The 27,395-nt window shown below is 42.7% G+C and overlaps 1 protein-coding gene across 2 annotated transcripts in view; it reads right to left on the bottom strand.

Annotated features, from left to right (window-relative positions):
* Positions 1-27,395, bottom strand: part of faah (fatty acid amide hydrolase) — a 53,657-nt gene that overhangs the window by 17,729 nt on the left and 8,533 nt on the right. For both annotated transcript variants that reach the window (XM_063064522.1, XM_063064523.1), the window contains exons 2-7: positions 26,001-26,114; positions 22,418-22,558; positions 16,251-16,384; positions 13,741-13,947; positions 9,103-9,143; positions 7,632-7,756 (exon numbers count right to left, since the gene is read on the bottom strand). In XM_063064522.1, the coding sequence (XP_062920592.1) occupies positions 7,632-7,756; positions 9,103-9,143; positions 13,741-13,947; positions 16,251-16,384; positions 22,418-22,558; positions 26,001-26,114 (762 nt within the window). The remainder of the gene's footprint in view (positions 1-7,631; positions 7,757-9,102; positions 9,144-13,740; positions 13,948-16,250; positions 16,385-22,417; positions 22,559-26,000; positions 26,115-27,395) is intronic.

Here is a 27,395-nt window from a genome sequence, read left to right as displayed (position 1 = left end):
AAAGTAATTGGAAGGCATCTAGCAGTGTTTCAGACCAGCCCTTTTTAAATTGTGACTACATGACAACACTAAATGATCTCTAACTTGGCTCCATTTAGCAATTGCACTCATTGGATGCACAGGGGTGAAACTGAAATGATGGAAGAAACACTAAAGTGAGGTACTACAATTGAAGAAAATGTCAGTGTTGTTTTAAAGGAAAATGCAATCATAATCTTATACTGAAAACATGTCAGTAATTCAGTAAAGCATTCGACCTATGAAACTAAACAAATTATGTAGATAATGGATCAAAGTGGGGTGGAGAGTTACTTTACTGGATTGGTATCCCGACAGAACTCAGGCCCGGTGAGCTTGTATGCAGTCACACCAGCTAAGGACTTTTACTTTAAGCAATTAAGTACTTGTATATTCAATTAGAAATCCAATAATGTAACAGTGTCTACGAAACTACCAGATTAGAATAAAAGACCATAAGACATAGGAACAGAAATAGGTCATTTGGTCCATCGGGTCTTCTCCGCCATTCCATCATGGCTGATTTAGTAACCCCCCTCAACCCCATTTTCCTGTCCTCTGCCCACAGTCTGATGTCCTTACTAATTTAGAACCCATCAACCCCCAATTAACAGTAAATATAAGACAAAGGAGCAGAATTAGGCCATCTGGTCTACCACTCAATCATGGCTGATCCCTTTTTTTTAAAAAAAAATCTCCTCCTCAACCCCAGTTCCCGGCCTTCTCCCCGAGACCTTTGATGCCATGTTCAATCAAGAACCTATCAATCTCTGCCTTAAATACACCCAACGACCTGGCCTCCACAGCTGCGTGTGGCAACAAATTCCACAAATTCACCACCCTTTGGCTAAAAGAAATTTCTCCACATCTGTGTTTTGAAAGGGCACCCCTCTATCCTGAATCTTGTCCTTGACTCTCCCAGCATGGGAAACATCCTTTCCACATCTATTCTACCTAGGCCTTTCAATATTCGAAAGGTTTCAGTGAGATCCCCCCTCATCCTTTTTGAATTCCAGCAAGTACAGACCCAGAGCCATCAAACGTTCCTTGTATGATAACATTTTCAGTCCTGGAATCATCCTTGTGAACCTCCTCTGACCCTCTCCAATGCCAGCACATCCTTTCTAAGATGAGGGGCCAAAACTGCTCACAATACTCAAGGCGAGGCCTCAGCAGTGCCTTATAAAGCCTCAGCATCACATCACAAATATAACCAATGTCTTGCCTCCACAACTGTCCGTGGCAATGAATTCCACAGATTCACCACCCTCTGGCTAAAGAAATTCCTTCTCATCTCAGTTCTAAAGGGATGTTCTTCTATTCTGAGACTGCCTTCTGGCCCTGGAGTCCCCCACTTCTACTCTATCTTGGCCTTTCAATATTCAACAGGTTTCAGTGAAGTGCCCCATTCATTCTTCGAAACTGCAGTGAGTACAGGCCCAGAGCCACCAAACATTCCTGGTACATTAACCTTTTCATTACAAGACAAAGGAGCAGAAGTAGGCCATTCGGCTCATCGAGTCTGCTCCGCAGCTCCCCCATGAGCTAAACTATTCTCCCATCTAGTTCCAATTTCCCACTTTTTCCCCATATCCCTTGATACCCTGACTAATTAGATACCTGTCAATCTCCTCCTTAAACACCCTCAATGATTGGGCCTCCACAGCTGTATGTGGCAATGAATTCCACAAATCCACGACCCTCTGGCTAAAAAAAATTTCTCCTCATCTCTGTTTTAATTGGGTACCCTCTAATTCTAAGACTATGGCCTCTTGTCCTGGACTCACCCACCAAGGGAAACAACCTTTCCACATCTACTCTGTCCAACCCTTTCAACATTCGAAATGTTTCTATGAGATCCCCTCTCATTCTTCTATACTCTAATGAGTACAGTCCAAGAGCCGACAAACGCTCCTCATATGTTAGCCCCTGCATTCCAGGAATCATCCTCATAAATCTTCTCTGAACTCTCTCCAAAATCAGTACATCCTTTCTAAGATAGGGGGCCCAAAACTGCACACAGTGTTCCAAATGAGGTCTCACTAATGCCCCATAGAGCCTCATCAACACCTCCTTACTCTTATACACTATTCCTCTTGAAATGAATGCCAACATAGCATTCGCTTTCCTTACTGCCAATCCAACTTGGTGGTTAACCTTTAGAGTATCCTGCACGAGGACCCCCAAGTCCCTTTGCACTTCCGATTTTTTAATTTTCTCCCCATCTAAATAATAATCTGCTCGATTATTTCTTCTTCCGAAATGTACAACCGTACATTTGTCAACGTTGTATCTCATCTGCCATTTCTTTGCCCACTCTCCTAAACTGACTAAGTCTCTCTGCAACCTTTCCGTTTCTTCAACATTTCCTGCTCCTACACCCATCTTGGTGTCATCCGCAAATTTAGCCACAAAACCATTTAATTCATAATCCAAATCATCGATGTACATCGTAAAAAGAAGCGGCCCCAACACCGACCCCTGCGGAACACCACTCTTAAACAGCAACCAATCAGAATAGGATCCCTTTATTCCCACCCTTTGTTTTCTGCCTATCAGCCAATGCTCCATCCATTCCAATATCTGTCCTGTAATTCCATGGGCTCTCATCTTATTAAGCAGCCTCATAAGTGGCACCATATCGAAGGCCTTTTGAAAATCCAAACACACAACATCCACAACCTCTCCCTTGTCAATCTTATTCGAGATTACCTCAAAAAATTCCAATAGGTTGGTGAGGCAGGATCTTCCCTTTATGAAACCATGCTGGCTTCGGCCTATCTTGTCATGCACCTTGAGGTATTTCATAACCTCATCCTTGAGGATTGACTCCAATACCTTTCCAACTACCAATGTCAGACTAATAGGTCTGTAATTTTCTTTTTGCTGCCTCCTTCCTTTCTTAAATAACAGAACCACATCTGTGACTTTCCAATCTTCCAGAACCATGCCAGAGTCTATTGCTTCCTGGAAGATCATTTCCAATGCTTCCACAATCTCCAAAGCCACCTCCTTCAGAACCCTTGGGTGCACCTCATCTGGACCGGGAGACTTATCTATTCTTAGTCCACTTAGCTTCCCAAGCACTTTCTCTCTAGTAATCTTGACTGTACCTAATTCTATTCCCTGATACCTCTGGCTATCAGGTATATTGCTCATGTCTTCCACTGTGAAGACTGACGCAAAATACTCATTCAGTTCCTCCGCCATCTCTTTGTTATTCATTATAATTTCTCCAGCATCATTTTCAATCGGTCCCATACCTACCCTTGTCACTCTTACTCCTCATATATTTAAAAAAACTCCTGGTATCCTTTTTTATGTTAATCGCCAACTTCATTTCATAATTCATCTTTTCTTTCCGAATGACTTTCTTAGTTTCCTTCTGTAAGTTTTTAAAAGTCTTCCAGTCCTCATTTTTCTCACTAATTTTTTTCTTCCTTGTACGCCGTTTCTTTTGCTTTTATTTTTGCCTTAACCTCTCTCGTTAGCCGCATTTGTGCCATTTTTCCATTCATGATGTTCTTTTTTCTTGGAATATATTTTTCCTGCATTTTCCTTATTTCTTGTAGGAATTTCATCCAATTCTGATCTGCCATCCCTCCATTTAGCTTACTTTTCCAATCGACTTGGGCCAGTTCCTCTCTCATACCTCTGTAATTTCCATTGTTCCACTGAAATATCGATACACCTGATACCAGCTTCTCCTTTTCAAATTTGAAACTGAACTCAATCATATTATGATCACTACTTCCAAGGGGTTCCTTTACCTCCAGCTCCCTAATCGCCTCAGGTTCGTTACACAGCATCCAGTCCAAAACAGCCGGTCCGCTGGTGGGCTTCTGGACAAGCTGCTCCAAAAAGCCATCCTGTAGGCATTCTACAAACTCCCTCTCCTGAGATCCATTACCTTCCTGACTTTCCCAATCCACTTTTATATTAAAATCCCCCGTAATTATCTTGACATTTTCCTTCTGACACACTTTTTCTATTTCCAGCTGCAACTTGTAGTCCACATCCCGACTGCTGTTTGGAGGCCTGTATATAACTGGTAATAGTGTCTTTTTACCCTTGCCATTTCTTAATTCTACCCATAAGGATTCTACCTCTTCTGATCCTAATTTGCTATTGTTACTTACCATCAGGGCCACGCCACCCCCTTTACCTACCTTCCTATCTTTCCTATACACTGTGAATCCTTGGATATTCAGCTCCCAATCACATCCATCATTTAGCCATGACTCAGTGATGGCCACAATGTCATATCTTTTAACCTGCAGCTGTGCAGCAAGGTCATCCACTTTATTTCTAATGCTGCGTGCATTTAAGTACAGTACGTTTAGATCAGTATCCGTTGTCAATTTTGCTATATTTCTATTTTGCAGCAAATTATCCTGTATATTCACTGGCCTGTCCTTCTTGCGATCTTTGCTGCACAGTATTTTTGACGTATTTCTATTTTCCTCTTCCTCGACCCTAACACCTTGGTTTCCTTCCCCTTGCCATCTTAGTTTAAACCCTCCCTAACAGCTATATTAAACAATCCTGCCAGGATATTAGTACCTTTTGGGTTCATTCCCAGCATCATTCTTGTGAACCTCCTCTGGACTTCAATAACAGGACATCCTTCCTTTGATAAAGGACCCAAAGCTGCTCACGGTGCAATCTGACCAATGCCTTATAAAACCTCAGCATTATGTCCTTACTCTTATATTCCAGTCCACTTAAAATCATTGCTAACTTAGCATATGCCTTCTTTACCTCTGACTCTCCCAGCAAATGAACCTCTGGGGAATCCTGCACAAGGACTGACAAATCCCTTTGCACCTTCGATTAATGAACTTTCTCCACATTTAGTAAATAGTCTACACCTTTACTCTTTTTACAAAAATGCATGATCATACACTTTCCTCCACTATGTTCCATCTGCAACTTCCTTACCTATTTCCCTAATCTAAGTCCTTCCACAGACTCCTCGCTTCCTCAGCATTACTTGCCCTTCCACCCATCTTCATATCGTCAGCAAACTTGACCATAAAGCCATTGATTCCAAGTTCAAAGTAAATCTATTATCAAAGTACATACATGTCACCATATACTACCCAGAGGTTCATTTTAGCCCATAAGACCATGAGACAGAGGAGTAGAATTAGGCCATTCAGCCCATCGAGTCTGCTCCAGCATTCCATCATGGCTGATCCCAGATCCCACTCAATCCCATACACCTGCCTTCTCACCATATCCTTTGATGCCCTGACCGATCAGGAAACGATCAACTAATAATAATCTGCTCTTCTATTATTCCTTTCAAAGCTGATGATCTCACATTTACCAACATTGTATTCCATCTGCTAGACCTTGGCCCACTCACTTAACCTATCTATATCCCTCTGTCGACTCTCCACATCCCCTGTACAATTTGCTTTTCCACTTAGTTTGGTGTCATCAGCAAATTTTGCTACGCTACACTCAGTCCCCTCTTCCAAATCATCAATGTAAATGGTAAACAGTTGCGGGCCCAACACCGACCCCCGCAGCACCTCATTCACCACTGACTGCCAACCAGAGAAACACCTATTTATACCAACTCTCTGCCTGCTATCTGTTAACCAATCCACTACCCATGCCAGTACACTTCCTCCAACTCCATGCATCCGTACCTTATTTATAACTCTTTTGTGCGGCACCTTATCGAACGCCTTCTGGAAATCCAAGTTTACGACATCCACCTGTTCCCCTCTATCCACTGCACTCATTACGTCCTCAAAGAACTCCAGTAAGTTTGTCAAACAGGACCTGCCCTTTCTGAATCCATGCTGCGTCTGTCTAATGGAATCACTCCTTTCTAAATGTTTTGCTATTTCTTCCTTAATTACAACTTCAAGCATTTTCTCGACTACAGATGTTAAGCTAACTGGCCTATAGCTGCCCAAAATAATAAGTAATAAATACCAAAAAAAAACATGAGATGAAGAGACCTTAAAAGTGAGTCCATAAGTTGTGGGAACAGTTCAATGATGGAGCAAGTGAAGTTATCTCCTCTGGTTCAAGAGCCTCTTGGTTGAGGGGTAATAACTGTTCCTGAACCTGGTGGTGTGGATCCTGAGGCTCCTATGCCTTCTTCCTGATGCAGCAAGTGAGAAGAGATTGTCCAGAACTAGAGGGCACAGCCTGAAAATTGAGGGGCAATCCTTTAGAACAGAGGAAAGGATGAATTTTTTTTTAAGCCAGAGAGTAGTGAGTCTGTGGAATGCTCTGCCACAGACTGCGGTGGAGGCCAAGTCCGTGTATATGTTTAAGTTGGAAGTTGATCATTTCCTGATCGGTCAGGGCATCAGAGGATATGGAGAGAAGGAATGACTCATGGATTTCCAGTTTCCTCCTCAAGTCAATAGTCAGCTCCTTGGTCTTGCTGACATTGAATGAGAGGTTATTATTGTGGCACCACTCAGCCAGATTTTCAATCTCTCCCCTATATGCTGATTCTGCCAGTGACAGTAGTGTCATCAGCAAACTTAAATATAGTATTGGAGCTGTGCTTGGAAAGTGAGTAGAACAGGGGGCTAAGCACACAGCCTGTGGTGCACCAGTGCTGATGAAGATTGTGGAGGAGATGTTGTTGCAAATCCAAACTGACTGGGGTCTGCAAACGAGGATATCAAAGATTCCATCATCTAAATCATTGACATACAATACTGTGCAAAAGTCTTAGGTGCATATATAGCGCTGGGGTGCCTAAGGATTTTGCACAGTACGGTGTATTGTTTAAAATAGGAAGGAAGGTGGTTGAGAAACAGAAATAAAGGAACTTAGCTTTGTATTAGATCAGTAGTATTAAGTGTTATTTGGTAATATACAGTAAAAGTCTTAGGCGCATCTTATCGTTAGGGTCTTAGCTTACAAAAGTCTTAGGCACCCAAGATATATAGATATGCCCAAGCCTTTTGCACTGTATGTATAACGTGAAAAAAAGTGATCCCAGCATCGACCCCTGCAGAACACCACTAATCACTGGCAATCAACCAGATACAACCCCCTTTACTCCTACTCTTTGCCTACAGCCAGTTAGACAATCTTCTATCCATGCTAGTATCTTTCCTGTGATACCTTGAGCTCTTGTTTAAAAGCCTCATATGCAGCACCTTGTAATGGACTTTTGAAAATCCAGGTAAATGACATCCACCTTTTGTCCATCCTGACAGTTATTTCCTCATAGAATTCAACAGATTTGACAGGCCAGATTTCTCCTGAAGGAGAGCATGCTGACTTTGGTCTATTTTTCTTAACATTTATTGGGAAAGTTGGTTTACTATTGAGCTCATTGGCAATTACAGAAGAAGAAAGGTGCTGGTCTGGCTGTCACTGACATCATGAGATTGAAAACTTTTTAAAAAGTCATTGGAAGAACTGGTCTAAGGTATATAAATATACCCATGCACAAAGTCCCGACGGGACCTCAAATGTATAAAATCTGCCATGTATCAAATTTTGATGTTATGGCATAACAGCATAGAACTTTACATAATTGGTACTAAACACATTATAATTATAACGACAGGCAAAAGCTTTCAAACATCCTGCACACAGTATAAATATTATCACATCCCACATACCTCATCATTGAAGGGGAGAGGTGGCACTGAGGCATCCAAATGGAACATGTCTTCAGACAACAGGGCTTTCATACATAATGCCAGGCTATCCACATCTCTAGCCAATGGGCCAAAGGATCCTTGAACTAGAAGGCATAAACAATGCATTACTCCAAAACATTTCCAGCACTGTGCCATGAAACAGCTTGTATGATGCTAGTGTCCAGAATGTCTGAGCAGTTGCAGAATATTCTTGAAGGGGAGGGTGAGTTGCCAGAGGCCGTGGTACATATTGGTACCAATGACACAGGCAGGAGAAGGGTAGAGGTCCTGCGCAGTAAGTTCAGGGAGTCAGGAAGGAGGCTGAAGAACAGGACCTCCAAGGTGGTAATCGCTGGATTACTCCCAGTGCCACAAGCTAGTGAAGATCAGTACAGGAAGATAGCGCAGACAAATGAGTGGCTGAGGAAATGGTGCAGGGGGCAGGATTTCAGGTTCTTGGATCATTGGAACCTTTTCTGGGGGGGGGGGGGTGACCTGTACAAGTGGGACGGGTTGCACCTGAACTGGAGGGGAACCAATATCTTGCAAGGGAGGTTTGCAAATGCTGTTGGAGAGGGTTTAGACTCGACTTGCAGGCCTTCATCAACCATGGGATTGAGTTCAAGAGTCATGAGGTAATGTTACAGCTATACAAGACCTTAGTCAGACCCGACTTGGAGTACTGGGTTCAGTTCTGGTCACCTCACTACAGGAGGGATGTGGTTACCATAGAGAGAGTGCAGAGGAGATTTACAAGGATGTTCCTTGGATTGGAGAGCATGCCTTATGAGAATAGGTTGACTGAACCTGGCCTTTTCTCCATGGAGCAACGGAGAATGAGAGGTGACCTGACAGAGGTGTACAAGATGATCATCCTGCGGTTAGCCAGAGGTCATTTCCCCAGGGCTGAAATGGCTAACACGAGGGGGCATAGTTTTACAGTGCTTGGAAGTAGGTACAAGAGGGATGTCAGAGGTAAGTTTTTCACACAGAAAGTGATGGGTGCATGGAATGCACTGCCGGCGGTGGTGGTGGAAGCAATACAATAGCATCTTTTAAAAGACTCTTAGATAGGTACATGGAGCTTAGAAAAATAGAGGGCTATGAAGTAGGGTCATTCTAGGCAGCTTCTGAAGTAGGTTACAGGTGCTGTTTCTATGTTTCTACTTCCTCCTACCTATTACAGTCCCATCACAATTCTTCTTGACCCTCTTCTCCCCCAAGAATCCACCATCCATCCACTGAACTCATCCCTTTGCTCTCCACCACACCCACAGAACGTGCCTCCTGCTCCCCTCCACTCCCTATAACTCCGCATTTCCCCATCCACTTCCGGGGGGGGGGGGAGAAAGAGGGTAGGGGGTGCTAGGGCATGGGGAATGCTACAGCACGCAACAGAGTACTGTGGGACTGTGACCTCAAGTATAGGAAGGAAATTGTTAAAACTCACCTGATCTCTGTCCAGGTACTGACACTTTGCATCCTTTAAAGCTGTAATATATAATGAACAAAATGTTACTAAAGCAACATTCCTCCTCCTCCTTTGTATTGGAACACAGCCAGAATGTTAATGAATTTCAATGCAAATCCATATACAAAAGCAAATACAAAATTTCTGCATCATCTTCTACTCTGAAATATCAAATGTAAACAATCGTTAATGCATTCTTCCGCGGTGTTACGTGTTAAGAATAATCCCACGGTAAAGAGCACTTCGTCCAGTTACATTGCAAGAATGCAATTTTTCAAAAAGAATCTGAAAGTGAACTGTATAACTTCCCATTCTTATACATTACCACCTCAGATCTTTTTAACTGACAGGTCCAAACATTATATACTGTATCTCTTTTAAAGCAATATGTCACAAATAAAAACCAGCAAGTACATGTTAAAAAAGCCTCCCTCCACCTGTAGCCACGTAGAACAGACACAAAACGCAATGTATTGGGGCCCCAACACATTCCATACTCTATTGACAAATATGACCTTTTATACTGTGCTGTGTACAAACTGAACTTTCAGATTAAAAAGTACTGAGTAAATATAGACACCGTGCAGGGGGAGAAATGATATGCAGTGTCACAGATATTGGTCTAGTACCTCTTGGTTACCCGCAGAGCAGAACTGATACAGTGCCAGCTGTAAGATCAGGGTTCAATTTCTGCCACTGCCCATAAGGAGTTTGTACTTTATGCCTGTGACTCTGTGGCTTTCTCCAAGTGCTCTGCTTTCCTCCCACATTCCAAAAATGGTTAGGGTTAGTGGTTTAAAAATATATTAAACCCTTTTCTGAGCTGATGCAATGACAAAGGAACAGAACAACACTATTAGATTCAAAGGGAGATAGTATGTAGCAAACTTCTTATTTGCTGTTACTTTAGTTAGAGCAACAAAACAGTTATATCACCACTTGTAATAAGCCACTATCATTTGTTCCATTTTACCTAATGTTGATGCATTATGGGAAGATTAATTACCTAATCCTTCTGTAAAATGCAAACTCTCCTCAACTATTTGCATATTTACACAGTGCGAGTATCGCTAACAAAGGATGGCATTTTCTGTTTATCCGTGCCGAGAAAGCGTTAAGAGTCAAGCACATAAAGCCCAAACCAGGAACGATGGCTGATTCCTTGAACTGAAGCACATTAGTGAACCAGATGTGGGGGTTTCCCTCAAATTCCAGTAGAGTTGTAGTAATATCATTAAAAAACTCAAAGCTCTCAGAATTATCACATTTCCACTATATTCTTTAAAAATGATTAAAAGATTAGCTCACTCTTCCTCACTCTTCCTTCAGTTAGTCCTGATGAAGGGTCTCAGCCTGAAACGTCAACTGCACCTCTTCCTAGAGATGTTGCCCGGCCTGCTGCGTTCACCAGCAACTTTTATGTGTGCTGCTTGAATTTCCAGCATCTGCAGAATTCCTGTTGTTTGCGTTTTTAAAAGATTAGCTTTTTTTTTCCACATACACATCGAAACACAGTGAAATGCATCAGTTGCATAAAACCACTGTGTCACCCACGTTTCAGGCTTGCTTCAATATACAGTGGTGCTAGAAAATTTGTGAATCCTGGACTTCTGCACAAATATGACCTAAAATGTGATCAGATCTTCACGGAAGTCCTAAACCTCGATAAAGAGTACCCACTTAAATAAATAGCACAAATAACATTATATGCGTTCATTTATTTATTGAGGAAAAATAATCCAATATTTTTCTCATTGGAGAAAAATATTTGTTTTTGTTGTGAACCTCTAGGGTAATGCCTTCTGCAAAAGTTATTTGAAGTCAGGTGTTCCAATCAATGAAATGAGATTGGAGGATTAGAGGTGCCCTGCCCTATATATTTAAAAAAAAGACATACAAAGTCAGGTTACTGACAGAGCCTGCTCTTCTCAAGAAAGACCTGCTTACATGCACCATGCTCAAATCAAAGCAATTTTCAGAGGAAACTAGGAGAAGAATTGTAGGGAAGCATGAAGATGGAAAAGGCAACAAAAACATTTCTAAAGACTTGAGAGCTCATCAGTCCATAGTAAGAGAAATTGTCTACAAATGGAGGAAACTCAGTACTGTTGCTACTCTCCCCTAGGAGTGGGCATCCTGCAAAGATCACACCAAGAGCACCACATACAATGCTGAAGGAGGTGAAACAGAACCCAAAGGCAACAGCAGAAGACCTGCAGAAATCTAATACCTGTTGAAGTCTTTGCTCATGTGTCCACTACAAGAAAAACACTAGAGTAGTACTCATGGAAGGCCACCATGAAGGAAACCACTGCTCTCCAAAAAAAAACAAACACATCTCAAGTTTGCAAATGACCACCTGGATGTTCCACAGTGCTTCAGGGACATTATTCTGTGGACAGATGAGACAGTTGAACTTTTTGGCAGAAATGCACACTGCTATGTTTGGAGGAAAAAGGACACTGCACACCAGCACCAAAACCTCATTCCAACTGTGAAGCATGGTGAAAGGAGCATCATGGTTTGGTGTGTTTTGCTGCCTCAGGGCCTGGACAGTGAATTCAAAACTGTATCAATGTCAGGGTAGCAGTCCATCACTTGAAGCTTAATAGAAGTTGGATAATGCAACAAGACAATGATCCAAAACACAAAATTAAATCAACAACAGAATGGTTTAAAAAGAATAGAATTCGTGTTTTGGAACGACTGAGTCAAAGTCCTGACCTTAATCCTACAGAAATGTTGTGGAAGGACCTGAAGCAAGCAGTTCATGCAAGGAATCCCACCAACATCCCAGAGTTGAAGCAGTTTTGTAAGGAGGAATGGCCTAAAATTCCTCCAAGCAAGGTGCAGGGAAAGTTTGGTTGAAGCTATTGCTGTACGTGGTGGTCACACCAGCTACTGAAAGCAAAAGTTCACATACCGTTTTTATCCCCCCCAAAAAAATAGATGTAATATTGGATCACTTTTGTCAAAAAATAAATGAACAAGTATAATGTTTTTGTGTTATTATTTAATGGGGTTCTCTGTCTAGTTTTAGGACTTATGTGAATATCTGATCACATTTAGGTCAAGTTTATACAAAATTAGAGAAGATTCTACAGGCTTCACAAACTTTCCAGCACCACTGAAGCATGCCCACAATTCAGTAACTTTTTTTGGTTCACAAAACACCATTACTACAGTATAATACAGATATGTACAGGATAGTGACTGACATAATTACTAGACAAACTAAATTAAACTAAAATGTTCCCATCCCGATCAGTGATGGCACTAATCCCCCCACCCCGTGGATCCCAACGATCCCAGATCGCCCTCATGGTACCCATGAATAGTGCATGTTCCCTCTCAATAGTTACCCGGGCACGGACATACCCCATAAATATTGCCCGTGCTGAACCCTCTGCCACCCACTTCCGGGATCCACAGATGGCTGTTCTAGCCAGTCCCATGAGCAAGTTCATGAAGACCTCCTCCTCTCTTCCTACTCACGAAACCAACAGTCCCTGGAATTGGGTGGAAAGCGGTGGACCCGGAGACTGAGTCACAGCAATAACCTTGCTAAACTGAACCCTGATCTTACAGCTGGCACTGCAAAGCATTGCACTAAATGCTGTGCTACTATGCCACCATTCTTTATGTTCAGACAGCATCATACTTTCCAAATTAACAACTTTATAGGAAACAGGAAGAGCAATGAGCTGTACCAGATTTGAAATAACAAGGGTCATGATTCGTCCATAAAAAACTGGCTTCTGAATTTTCTTAACAAAATGTTGAATTAAGTTAACAGATAACACCATCCATGTCCATTAATTCAAAAGATATGATTTAAATCTTGAGATTTCCAAGTAGAGAACACAGATTTAAGATGCAGGAGAAAGATTTAAAGAGGGCCCAAGGAGCAATTTCTTCATGCAGAAGATTATGCCAATACGGAACGAGATACCAGGGAAAGTAGTTGAGGCAGGTACAGTAACATTTGTAATTTTTACTAATATTCTATATGTGCTTGTACGTGCAACGACTGGGCCTCAAAGCTGCAGTGTCACCTGGCGGGCATCAGAGTGAGTCGACAGATGGTTTCGGTGGGCTGGGAGGTCTGGACTATACACATGCATATTCTGCGTCATATTTTACTGATACTCTGCATGGGTTTGTTGACTTGTAGGTGCAAGGGCTGCGGATCAAGCCGCGGGGAGTGGAGGACTCTTTTACTCTGTGAATGTGTTCTTGTGTGTGACTGTTGGTAATGTGTTTTAGCGCCTTGACCCCAAAGTAACACAGTCCCATTTGGCTGTATTCATGTACAGTTGAATAACAATTAAACTTGAACTGAATTAAAATAGATTTGGATAAAAATATTTGAGGTATATGGGCCAAATGCAATGAGCTTCGGTTGGCATCATGGCCAGCAGGATTGGTAGGAAACCACCATTCCAATACAAATGAAATTTTGGTATTCTCAAAAGTAACGATACTTTGAAGCAACACACACACAAAATGCTGAAGAAATCCAGCAGGCCAGTCAGCATCTACGGAAATAAATAAGCAGTCAACGTTTTGGGACCAGACCCTTCACCAGGACTGTAAAGATCATTTGGTTCTATTTACCTTATTCGGTTGCCAGTTGCTTTGAAGCCACATATGCCACAGAATGAAGCTGGCACTCGGACGCTGCCACCAATATCACTCCCAATGCCAAGGATGGAGCCTCCCGCTGCAATCAGGGCAGCCTCCCCACCAGACGATCCTCCGGGCGTCCGCTTGTGGTCGCGGGGGTTGACAGTTCGCCCAAAAATGGAATTAGAGCACTCATAGCTTTTGCAAAGAACAAATCATTATCACAAGGTGTTCTGTATTTTCCTGAACTTAGCTGATAATCTTTCTTAACTGTCCCACACAAAGGTAACACAGTGATCCCTCCTAAGCTGTGCCAAAGTTATTCAATAAACAGGACTTGGTGATTCATCCTCCCAGCCTATTACCCAAAAAAATTGGCCCAGTTGTGCACTATTTGCGCATAAAAGTCTTTTTTATGTACATTAGTAACCATTCAAGCATTGACTAGCAAACATGGGGAAGCTCCAATCCCCTCAATACATTTTAGCTGGACTGAGTTGCGCCTAACATCAGACTAACAACCAAGATCAATTGATAGGCAGCAGTTGACTGACAGCAATTGGATGGCAAAAGCATCACCTGCATATCCCATTCTTGATAAAACAAGGAGAAAAATCTTCTGCAAATAGGTAAAGACCGTGAATTAAAGAATCCTCACTGGGACATCAATGTTTTGGTACTCATTTTTCGGCGCAACATTTTTGCCCACAAGTTTCACTGGCAAAGATGATAATATGGTAACGGCTTGGGGACCCATCAGGTATCAGAAGGTGTGGAATGGAGTGGGAGACAGTGACAAGATAAACAGCAGAGTGCAGCCTGACATGGCTACCCCAATTTCCCTTTCCTCCATGCTTCTATGTGCTGGCAGCACAAAATGTGCTCCATAGGAGATGACTCAGTGCTTTCTGTCTGTATGGCAATGACAACGTGGGTAGAGGCGCTGCAGGACGCTGCCTTCAGGAATGTTCTGCAAGACCAAAGAACTGATTGTGGGCTTCAGAAAAGGCAAGACAAGGGATCACACATCAGTCCTCAGAGGGATCAGAAGTGGCAAGAATGAGCAGTTTCAAATTTCTGAGTGTCAATAGCTCTGAGCATCTAGCCTGGACCCAACACATCTGTAGCTACAAAGAAAGCACAACACTGGTTATATTTCATTAGGGGCGTGAGAGATTTGGTAAGTCTCCAAAAACACTCCCATCAACATTTGGTATGCGGGGGGTGAGGTGGGAAGGGCTACTGTTCAGGGTCGGAGTAAACTGCAAAGAGTTGTAAGCTTGGTCAGCTTCATCATGAGGCTCCATAGTATCCAGGCCATCTGCAAGGAAAGATGGCTCAAGAAGCTGGCATCCATCATTAAGGAATCTCATCACCTAGGTCATGCCTTGTTCTCATTCCTACCATCAGGAAAGAGGCACAGCAGCGTGAAGGCACACCACTCAACAAATCAGGAACAGCTTCCCCCTCCTCCCCCATCATCTGATTTCCGAATGGATATTAAATCCATGAACACTAGGTCATTGCTTTTTTTAATTCTATTTTTGCACTATTTAATTCAACTATTATATATATTATATTTCATATTATGTGTATATTATATTTAATACTCAGGGATGATGAAGATGGCAGGGTTTGTCATTGAAATGTCAGTTATAATCGGGGCCTGTTCCCAGCAGGAAGTCCAAGAAGCGTTTATTCGTAGATGGCGAATAATAGGAGAAATAGGATAGGGGAATATTAGGATGAATAGAAAAGACCTATCCTACTGATGGAATATAAATCAAAGATGCCACTTAATTACGACAAGATCATGTCCCACTTTGCTCCCATTGCCCAACAATAATAGCTTTCACAAAAACAAAGCAATGAATTGCAGAGAGCATTCACAAAAGATTGTAACTCCTGTGTTTCAAGTAAGACTTAATCCAGACAACAAAGATGGTGGATTTTGTTACTGTTGGCCAGCTTTTCAGAGGTTTGTTGATTGTAGTATGTACCCATCAGAACCAAGTCACCAGTATAACATAGTTGTAATGAGATTTGGAATTAACAAAACACCTATTGTGATATAAATATATTATTTTTGAAGTTTATGATAATATAGATTTTCTATTCATTTATGTCTAAGTCTGAGTTCATGCTCAAAAATAAAAGTTTAGAACTTTTCTTTAAAAATCTGTTTTTACTTCTTAGTTTGTTATCTATATAACTTGCTGGATAACATACTTCCAAATAGCAGGGATTCTTTGTACTGCGCCCTTTGCCCTTTGCTAAACAAAGTTGTGCAAAGGCTGTTACCACATCTTTCTGATGTTTTCCTGAAAGTGAACATCAAAACATAGTGACACTACCTCTAATAGTCATTATGAATACATTATAATCATCTGAACAGAAGTGTTTCGATTTCCCCAGTTCATTCAGAAGCAATTAACTTTTAAAAGACCTTTCAGTTATTAGTCCAAATCTGCTTCTAGGTGCAGCTCAGCAAAACACATTACCTTAGCAAGCACTGGACGACATTAGTTTTCACAAAAGGTATGGCCCCTTGTTTCTTTAGCACTTGGACTATGACACTGTCTTTAACTGCAGGCCAGTTTAAGAATTTTCTAAGTCCACAAGTCGAATCATGGCCCTGTGTTTAAACAATAAAAAGAATTCTTCTTGACTAAAAACCTCTATTTCCTATGTTACTTAGATAATGGTGGATAACAGAAGATTGGAGGCTTGGTAGAGATGGGAAGGGATGGGAAACCGGAGGACAAGCTCAATAAACAACAAAGGCGACAAAAATCACATTTGGATGGACTCCAAATCCTGCAATCAAAAGTAAGGTTCAGCAATGTTGGCCCGAAAAATCCTCAAGTAGCCTTTCTTCATTCACCACAAGTAAAAATATGAAACACTGGAAACACTTAACAGGTCAGGCAGAATTTGTGTTGAAAGGAAGAGAGTGAACTTTGCAGGTTGTTGCTTTCAACTGTAAACACTGGTTCTCTCTTCAAATGTTGCACCCAACAATCACTATTTGCGGGTCCCGCAAATCACAGCAACAACTGCAATGTTTACATACAATGTCTGATGCACTTCAAAGCTGCAACATTGCATCCACAAAATTTATACAATAGGTTTTGCATGAGTCGTACAGGCAATCGCTGGATTTCGGAGGGATGCGTTTCCTGTGAACTGTTTCGAAGTTGATTTCTCCCCAAATCAGATATGTCCATATCATATCCATTTCTGTAACTTTGCCACAATTATTTCACTTCATCAAATATTCACCCCACATAGCAGGATATTCCAGATCTTTTGCTATTTAGAGTGAACATTTGATAGAGTAAAAGAATTATGGAAGGTTATAAAAAAAAAAGCAGGATATTCTAGATCTCTGGTTCCTTAAGGTAGTTATAGCCCGTGGTGGTAATGAGGACAAGCTAGCACTACGTATTACATGCCCCCAATGGCTTCTGATGCCTCAAATAGCCTCTGACAACCAAGTCCAGCTCCTGGCCTTCATGCTTAGCTTAGCTACTAAGACCAACAGAGCTGTTTCTGCTGACAGGAGAAAGGGGGGACAAAAGTGGGTTTCTGGTGCCTTAAAACCAGTCACTTCAGGCAGATGGGTCTCATCACCCATGGCTGGCAGCTCAACTAGAAGGAAAACTCTGACTACAAACTTCTGCTGCCTTGCAGCTATACCCACTCATGGGAAGGCTTCGGGAATAAACACCACCCCCCCCCCCAAAAAAAAAATCCAGAGCTGAAATCCCTCAGGGGCAGTCCTACATTGAGTTCAACGCCAACTGGCAACTCCTGCAATGCTGTTGGTACCAAACTGTATCAGTCTCTGCCTTTCCTTTGGGTTCATCAGACGCATTGAGAAGGGGAGCTTGCTACATGGGCAACAGCTTGCACTCAGTATCGTACCGCTTTGGATTGTGTATCTAGACAGCTAGCATGCAATATCTGTGGTTGATCCTGACAATCAGAAGCATCACTCACTCAAGATTTCTGAGATAAAGGAGGATCTGGGCATCCTAGTGCACAATTCTGAAAGGCTAGGATAAAGGTACAGCAAGTAATTTATTACTAGAGGAATTTGTTGTTAAGGGAATTGAATTCAAAAACAGAAAAGCTATACTTCAAGTTATAAATGATACTGCTGAAACCACATATAGAGTACTGGGTTAACATTGGCATCCTTATACAAGGACATTAGTGAGTTGGAAGTAATTCAGAAAAGATTCATCAGACTAAATGCTGGAGTGGCTGGTTTGTCTTGCAAAGAGAAGTTGAACAGCTGTAACTTGTGTCTGCTGAATTTTGGAAGAGTGAAACATACAATTCCACAGCAGTTTTGACCTTGAGGAACTTTGGGGTTGTTTAAATTAGAAGAGAAAAGGATGAAGGGAAACTTAATTTAATTAGTTTAATATTATAAAAGAAGCTTAGATGGAGTAAATAAGGAATAAGGCTGCATAATTGGCTTCAGGCTCAATGTAGAGCCCTAAACATTGAAAATTTTAATCTATTTTGGGAATGTGCCACATTTTTCAAACCTAACGAGTCTTCACCCACAGCCTGTGCTCACAGATGCTGTTTGCAAACATTTTCGCACTCTGGCAAACTTGCGTGTATGACTATTTACAATCAATGGCACGAGTGATCTTTCCCCAATTCCTCCTCACAATCCACCAGTTCTGTAAATGTTACCCATCCTATTCAGACAACTATCACAGAAAGGGCCCCCAAATTGAACTGTCCTATAAAAGGTGTTAACAGAAATAACCTTCTACTCTTAAAATCTAGCTCCCTTGTTGCAGCACTTCAGGGCACTCGGTTTAATCTACACTAGCTCTTCAAAATGTGAGATCCCTTTGAAATATGGCTTTTATTGTAAACACATTTTTAAGACTCTTCAGACCTTGTTTTTAAATCGGAGATCTTATTAAAGCCAAATTAATACAGCCAGTTATCTGAACTATGTCTCCCTGACAATAAAGGTACGTCTGTTTCTGTCACATAATGATGCTGAAAAACTAACTGTTTTAACTAACTGTGTTAAACGCTCTGTTCTCAGTAAGGGCCTCACCTTTGTCCCCCTTCGCCCACACCTCAGTGAGTTCCGTGTTCGCCATGATGCAGAACTTTTCTTCTGCCGTCTCCGTCTCCGAGCCTACTTCTTCGGCAAGGACTCTTCCACCCCCACCGATGACCCCTTCTCCCGTCTTCAACCCTCCTCTTCTTCATGGACAGCCTCGCTCTGGTCTTCTGCCTGCTCTGGATCTCTTTATTGCCAACTGCCGACGGGACATCAACCGTCTCGACTTCACCGCACCTTGTCCCCATTCCAACCTCACTCCTTCGGAACGCTCTGCTCTCCACTCCCTCCGCACTAATCCTAACCTTATTATTAAACCCGCTGATAAGGGGGGTGCTGTTGTAGTCTGGCGTACTGACCTCTACCTTGCCGAGGCACAGCGACAACTCGCGGACACCTCCTCTTATTTACCCCTCGATCGTGACCCCACTAAGGAGCACCAGGCCATTGTCTCCCACACTATCACCGACTTTATCCGCTCAGGGGATCTCCCATCCACTGCCAGCAACCTTATAGTTCCCACACCCTGCACTTCCCGTTTCTACCTCCTACCCAAGATCCACAAACCTGCCTGTCCTGGCCGACCTATTGTCTCAGCTTGCTCCTGCCCCACCGAACTCGTTTCTGCATACCTCGACACTGTTTTATCACCCCTTGTTCAATCCCTTCCGACCTATGTTCGTGACACTTCTCACGCTCTTAAACTTTTCGATGATTTTAAGTTCCCTGGCCCCCACCGCTTTATTTTCACCATGGATGTCAAGTCCTTATATACTTCCATCCCCCATCAGGAAGGTCTCAAAGCTCTACGCTTCTTTTTGGATTCCAGACCTAATCAGTTCCCCTCTACCACCACTCTGCTCCGTCTAGCGGAATTAGTCCTTACTCTTAATAATTTCTCCTTTTGCTCCTCCCATTTCCTCCAAACTAAAGGTGTAGCTATGGGCACCCGTATGGGTCCTAGCTATGCCTGCCTTTTTGTTGGGTTTGTGGAACAATCTATGTTCTGTGCCTATTCTGGTATCTGTCCCCCACTTTTCCTTCGTTACATCGACGACTGCATTGGCGCTGCTTCCTGCACGCATGCAGAACTCGTTGACTTTATTAACTTTGCCTCCAACTTTCACCCTGCCCTCAAGTTTACCTGGTCCATTTCCGACACCTCCCTCCCCTTTCTAGATCTTTCTGTCTCTGTCTCTGGAGACAGCTTATCCACTGATGTCTACTATAAGCCTACTGACTCTCACAGCTATCTGGACTATTCCTCTTCTCACCCTGTCTCTTGCAAAAACGCCATCCCCTTCTCGCAATTCCTCCGTCTCCGCCGCATCTGCTCTCAGGATGAGGCTTTTCATTCTAGGACGAGGGAGATGTCTTCATTTTTTAAAGAAAGGGGTTTCCCTTCCTCCACTATCAACTCTGCTCTTAAACGCATCTCCCCCATTTCACATACATCTGCTCTCACTCCATCCTCTCATCACCTCACTAGGAATAGGGTTCCCCTGGTCCTCACCTACCACCCCACCAGCCTCCGGGTCCAACATATTATTCTCCATAACTTCCGCCACCTCCAACGGGATCCCACCACTAAGCACATCTTTCCCTCCCCACCCCTCTGCATTCCGCAGGGATCGCTCCCTACACAACTCCCTTGTCTATTCGTCCCCCCCATCCCTCCCCACTGATCTCCCTCCTGGCACTTATCCGTGTAAGGGGAACAAGTGCTACACATGCCCTTACACTTCCTCCCTTACCACCATTCAGGGCCCCAAACAGTCCTTCCAGGTGAGGCATCACTTCACCTGTGAGTCGACTGGGGTGATATACTGCGTCCGGTGCTCCCGATGTGGCCTTTTATATATTGGTGAGACCCGTCGCAGACTGGGAGACCGCTTTGCTGAACATCTACGCTCTGTCCGCCAGAGAAAGCAGGATCTCCCAGTGGCCACACATTTTAATTCCACATCCCATTCCCATTCTGACATGTCTATCCACGGCCTCCTCTACTGTAAAGATGAAGCCACACTCAGGTTGGAGGAACAACACCTTATATTCCGTCTGGGTAGCCTCCAACCTGATGGCATGAACATCGACTTCTCTAACTTCCGCTAAGGCCCCACCTCCCCCTCGTACCCCATCTGTTACTCATTTTTATGCACACATTCTTTCTCTCACTCTCCTTTTTCTCCCTCTGTCCCTCTGAATATACCTCTTGCCCATCCTCTGGGTCACCCCCCCCCCCGTCTTTCTTCCCGGACCTCCTGTCCCATGATCCTCTCGTATCCCCTTTTGCCTATCACCTGTCCAGCTCTCGGCTCTATCCCTCCCCCTCCTGTCTTCTCCTATCATTTTGGATCTCCCCCTCCCCCTCCAACTTTCAAATCCCTTACTCACTCTTCCTTCAGTTAGTCCTGACCAAGGGTCTCGGCCTGAAACGTCGACTGCGCCTCTTCCTATAGATGCTGCTTGGCCTGCTGCGTTCACCAGCAACTTTGATGTATGTTGCCTGAAAAACTAACTCATGCCTTTATATCAAATAAGCAAGATTACTGCAATGCACTTTTTACTGGCCATCCAAAGCAATCTATTGACAAACTTCAACTCATTCAGAACACCAGTGCTAGACTTGTAATTAAAACCAGGATGAAGGAACATATCACTCCTATTCTAACTACCCTGCACTGGCTTCCTGTGCCTTTTAGAATTAATTTTAAAGTTTTAGTTTAAAGCACTAGGTCATTTTTCTCTTACTTGTTTTTAAAGCTTTCAATGGTTTTGTATCAGAGTACATCACAGAAACACTTCCATTTTATAATCCTGCTCGATCTCTCAGGTCCTTTTCTCATCGGTCTCTTACATTTAAACAATATCCCTCAAAAGATAACTGGCAGGTCAGCTTCTCCCCCCCGCCCCACCTCAACAATGCTCGTAAACTGTGGAATTCAATATCTGAAACTGAAAGGGGTGCAGAGTCAGTTAACACTTTTAAACGCCAGCTCAAACCCTATTTATCTAACCGTGCTTTTAAATAACATTTTGCTTTTTTACTTTCATGTTTGCACTTTAACCCACTGTAAAGCACTTTGAACTACATCGTCGTATGAAAAATGCTCTATAAATAAAGCAAAGTCCAAAACCAGTGAACATACACTTAAAGTAGGGTAGATGATTATAGAGAAGATGAAATGAAGGAGAATGGGGTTGACAGGGATAACAAATCAACCATGATGAATGGCCTAATTCTGCTCCTATGTCGTATGTCTTCTTTTCTCAGCAACAGGAAGATGAGGATCTGGAGCTCACTGCCTAGAAGGGTGAAAGCACTGGAAACACATTGGTTTGAAAGGCACTTGGTTGTGTATTTGTATTCAAGAGCCAGGAGTGGCATCCTTAGATCTGGTTAGTGTGTTTAGGCTGGATAACTCTCATGACTGCCATGGGCATAATGGGCTGAATGGCCTCCATCTGGCATTAATTTTCTGCGATTCACTCATCATCCCTTCTCTAACGCTCCTTCAGACAACCTGCAGCAAGAGTTATATCATCCACTCTCTGGTGAGCCCATACCTTGCAGTTAATGTTGTCCTTAATGCTGATGGGGATCCCATAAAGTAGTCCCTTGCGTTTCACCTGGGTATTCTGAAGCTGTGCTTGGCATTCAGGAAGAAAATCTGTGAGGCAGTTCAGCTGCTTATTCACTTCCAAAGCCTTCAACAGAAGAAAGGTAAAGACCTATTGCAATGAGCTAACTGTAGCATAGGGAAATACTCTGATTTTACCATGAAGCTCTAACTTTAGATTAACGGTTTACAAGCATTACAATAGGTTCAGCACATTATGATCACAGTTTACTCAGCTTTAGCATCAGTGACTTCAATTCACAATGAAGGAACTAATCTAGGATTAGTAAAACATTTAGCTAATGAAAGCAACATGAATAAAGTAACTTTCATGGCACACAAGATATATTGTAGATGCTGGAAATCCAAAGCAACACAACAAAATGCTGGAGGAACTCAGCAGGTCAGGCAGCATCAAATAAAATGAATAAAATGTCAACATTTTGGGCCGAGACCCTTCATCAGTACCGATGAAGGGTCTTGGCCCGAAACTTACATGGTACATGGGATTCCCAATAATTAACCTGTAATGCAAGGTTGGCTTCTACATTGAACACCTCGTTTAAGGTCAAATGGAATATCCAGATGACTTGAGGGCAAGAAAGAGAACTGATACATTCATTCCCTCTCCGTCTTCTCCCCCCTCCACTTGACTTCAGGCTTTTCAAACCCAATACTACAGCTCACTTTTGGTCTCAAACTGGCATTGTGTTTTGTGTCCAGCAGTTTGCTGGGCCTCCATCCCAATTCAATCAGAGAATCATAGAAAAGTACAGCACAGAAACAGGTCCTTCAGCCCATCTAGTCCTTGATGAACCATTTAAGCTGCCTACTCCCATCAACCTGCACTGGGAACATTGCCCTCCACACCCCTACCATCCATATACCTATCCAAACCTCTCTTAAATGTTGAAATCCAGCTCACATGCACCACTTGTGCTAGCAGCTCCATGCACGCTCTCACGACCCTTTGAGTGAAGAAGTTTCCCCTCATGTCCCTTCAAACTTTTACTTTTCACCCTTAACTCATTACCTCTGGTTGTAGTCCCACCCAACCCCAGTGGAAAAAGCCTGCTTGCATCTACCCTATTTATACCGCTCATAATTTTGTACACCACTATCAAATCTGCTCTCATTCTTCTATGTTCCAAGGAATGAAGTTCTACCCTATTCAATCTTTCCTTATAATTCAGGTCCTCCAGACTTGACAATATCCTTGTCGATTTTCTCAGTATTCTTTCAACCTTATTTACATCATTCCTGTAGGTAGGTAACCAAAACTGCCACAATACTCCAAATCTGGCCTCAACAATGTCATAAACAACTTCAACATAACATCCCATTTCCTATACTCGATCCTTTCATTTAAGAAGGCCAATGTGCCAAAAGCTTTCTTTGTGACCCTATTCCTGTGATGCCAATTTCAACGAATTATAGACCTGTATTTCCAGATCACTTTGTTCTATCACACTCCTCAGTGTCCTACCATTCACTGTGTAAGACCTAAACTGTTTGATCCCACTGAAATGCAACACCTCACACTTGTCTGCATTAAATTCTACCTGCCATTTTACAGCCCATTTTTTTCCAGCAGGTCCAGATCCCTCTGCAAGCCATGATAGTCTTCCTCACTGTCCACTACACTCCCCAATCTTGGTGTCATCTGCTAATTTGCTGATCCAGTTAACCACATTATCATCCAGATCGCAGATATAAATGACAAAAAACAATGGACCCAGCACCAATTCTGAGGCACTTCATTAGTCACAGGCTTCCAGTCAGAGAGGCAACCATCTACCACTGCTTTCTGACTTCTCCCACACAGCCAATATCAAATCCAATTCACTACCTCCTCTTGAATGGCAAATGACTAAACCTTCTTGATCAATCTCCCAAGCAGGACCTGGTCAAATGCCTTAAATTTTATGCAGACAACATCCACTGCTTTGTCTTTATCAATGTCCCTGGAAACTTTCTTGAAAAACTCTGCAAGATTGATAAGACACCATCAACCATGCATGAAGCCATGCTGACTATCCTTAATCAGTCCATGTCTATCAAAATACTTATATATCCTTTAAAACACCTTCCCTTAGTATACCTTCCAATAACTTTCCCACCACTGATGTCAGGCTCACCGGCAGCCTTTCTTAAACAGAGGAAAAACATTAGCTATCCTCTAATCCTCCAGCACCTCACCTGTCGCCAAGGATCATTTCAATATCTTTGCTAGGGCCCCAGCAATTTCTGCACTTGCCTCACACACGGTCCAAGGCAACACCTTGTCAGGCCCTGGGGATTTAGCCACCCTAATTTATCTCAAGACAGCAAAACTCCTTCCTCTGTAATCTGTATAGTCCATGAAGTTGATGCCATTTTGCCTTACTTCTCTATACTCTGTGTCCATCTCCTAAGTGAATACAGATGCAAAAAATAAAATGCATTTAAGATCTCTCCCATCTCTTTTTGGCTCCACATGTGGATTACCATTCTGATCTTCCAGAGGACCAATTTTGTCCCTTGCAATCCTTTTGCTCTTATCTGTAGAATCCCTTAGGGTTCTCCTTCACCTTGTCTGCTGGAGCAACTTCATGCCTCCTTTGAGACCTGTTGATTTCTTTCTTAAGTGATCTCTTGCACTTCTTGTACTTCACCTGTACCCCATTCATTCCTACCTGCCATATCTTTTTTTCCCTTAACCAGGGCCTCAATATCTCATGAAAACTAAGGCTGTTATCTTTACCTTTTATTCTAATAAGCACATACAAGCTGTGTACTCAAATTTTACTTTTGAAGGCCTCCCACTTACCAAGTTCACCTTTGCAAGAAAACTACCTGACCCAGTCCACACTTGCCAGGTCCTTTCTGATACTATCAAAATTGGCCTGTCTCCAATTTGGAATCTCAACCCGCAGACCAGACTTACCTTTTCACATATTTACTTTGAATCTAATGGTATGGTGATCACTAGATGCAAACTTATGTCCCCTGCCCTATCACATTCCCTAATAGCAGATCCAGTATCACACACTCTCTAACTGGGACTTCTACTTTCCTGAACACATTTAACAAACTCTGTCCCATCCAGTTCTTTTACATTATGGGAGTCCCACTCAATAAGTGAAAATCACCTTCTAAAACAACCTTATGTTTCGTGCAACATTCTGCAATTCTGTTGCAAATTTGTTGCTCTAAATCCCTCAAACTGTTGGGTGGTCTATAATATAGCCCTGTTAATGTGGTCATACCTTTCTTATTTCTCAGTTACACCCATAACACCTCACTAGACAAAATCTCCAGTCTGTCCTAATTGAGCACTGCCAAGATATTTTCCCTAACTAGTAACACCGTTCCTTCTTTAATCCCTCCTGCTCGGTCATGTCTAAAACAACTGTATCCTAGAATATCGAGCTGCTAGTCCTGCTCCTCCTGCAACCAAATCTTACTGATATGGGGCACCAAGTCTCCCTCCCGCCCCCCACCCACTCCATATCCCACCCCTCCAAACACAACACAACACTACCTCATACCTTCTCCATGTAGGCATTCAGTACACTATCAGGAGCAAGAATGCCTCTCTGCAATTTTTCATGCAGCTCCTGAAGGGATAGGGACAGAATGAATTCAGCATCTCCTGGCTGCCTCTGGGGAAAAAAAAAGAGCAGGCTTTGGTTACAATTTAAAGGAAAGGATCAGAAAGCAATGGTGTCTCTGCAGAGAATGTTATTGGAAAGTGCATCCAGATTGCAGCAGCAGGAGTGAAGGAGAGTGCACTACACAACCAGTGTTAAATGGCAGGAAATATTTAAAAGGACAATGTTAACATACCGTACCTTCATTGAGATAAGAAGCAGAACTCCAGATGTGACATCAAGATACAAAAAGTGACACCTGCAGAAGAGGCAACTAACCAGTGGGTAATCCTACTAATGCTTTTACTACTTCTACAGTTTACTAGTTAAAGCCAAAGGACACTACACAACAGTAAGTAGAATTTGGAGTGGAGTAAGGTCTTTACTATTATTATTAGTGTTCTTTCATTAAGGTGAGTAATGAACGAGCCAATCCACAGCAGAACTGCATGGAGCTGTGGCATGTTCCTCCTGAACAATACGGGATGTAATGGCTACTTTCAGCATCCATGGCAACCAGAAATGTAGGGGATGTATCCATGGCAACCACTGGTGAATCACATTATAGAGGAGAGATGGATTCACAGTGAGACATCCACAGTGTTGGGATGTTCTTGGGAAATGTTTTTAGTGAGGTGGTGACATCCCTGGTACAGACTCTGCGAGTAAGGAAGGAAGGAGTGGCTGATTGCCAGGGCAGAGCAGAGGAAAAGTGGAGCAGAAATCCTCTCTGGCCATCCTCCTCTCTGATAGATATGCTGCTTGGGATAATGCTAAGATGGCTCCTGCTGCTTTCCTTCGAGAGGCCATGCTTTGTCTCTCTGCAAAAGTGGAGGAGGAAGAGCAAGAAGGTCTTTACTTCACCCCTCCTCCTCCTCCTCCTCTCCGAGGTTTCACCTATCACCTTGTACAGGCCCACAATCCCTTATCCGAAATCCTTGGGGCCAATTGCAATTCGGAATTCAGAATGTTTCGGATTTCAGAAAATTGATAATTATATTGATAATTAACCTGTCTCAGTCTGGGTGGACTTTAGGACCTGGGGGAGCTCCGGACCTACACACATCCTCCCGTATGCTTTAAATCATCTCTAGATTACTTATAATACCTAATACAAGGTAAATGCTATATAAATAGTTGTTATACTGTATTGTTTAGGGAATAATGACAAGAAAAAAAGTCTGTACAAACTCAAATAATGAGTGCTGGAGAGATAACTTCCAGGTTTTCCCGATCCACGCTTTTTTACAAATACTATTACAGTTTATTTTTAAGAGTAATATACTGATAAAT

This window comes from Mobula hypostoma, chromosome 12 (genome assembly GCF_963921235.1).
Source record: "Mobula hypostoma chromosome 12, sMobHyp1.1, whole genome shotgun sequence".
NCBI lineage: Eukaryota > Metazoa > Chordata > Chondrichthyes > Myliobatiformes > Myliobatidae > Mobula > Mobula hypostoma.
The sequence above is the reverse complement of the archived record's forward strand: the minus strand, read 5'-3'. Positions and strand labels throughout refer to the sequence as shown.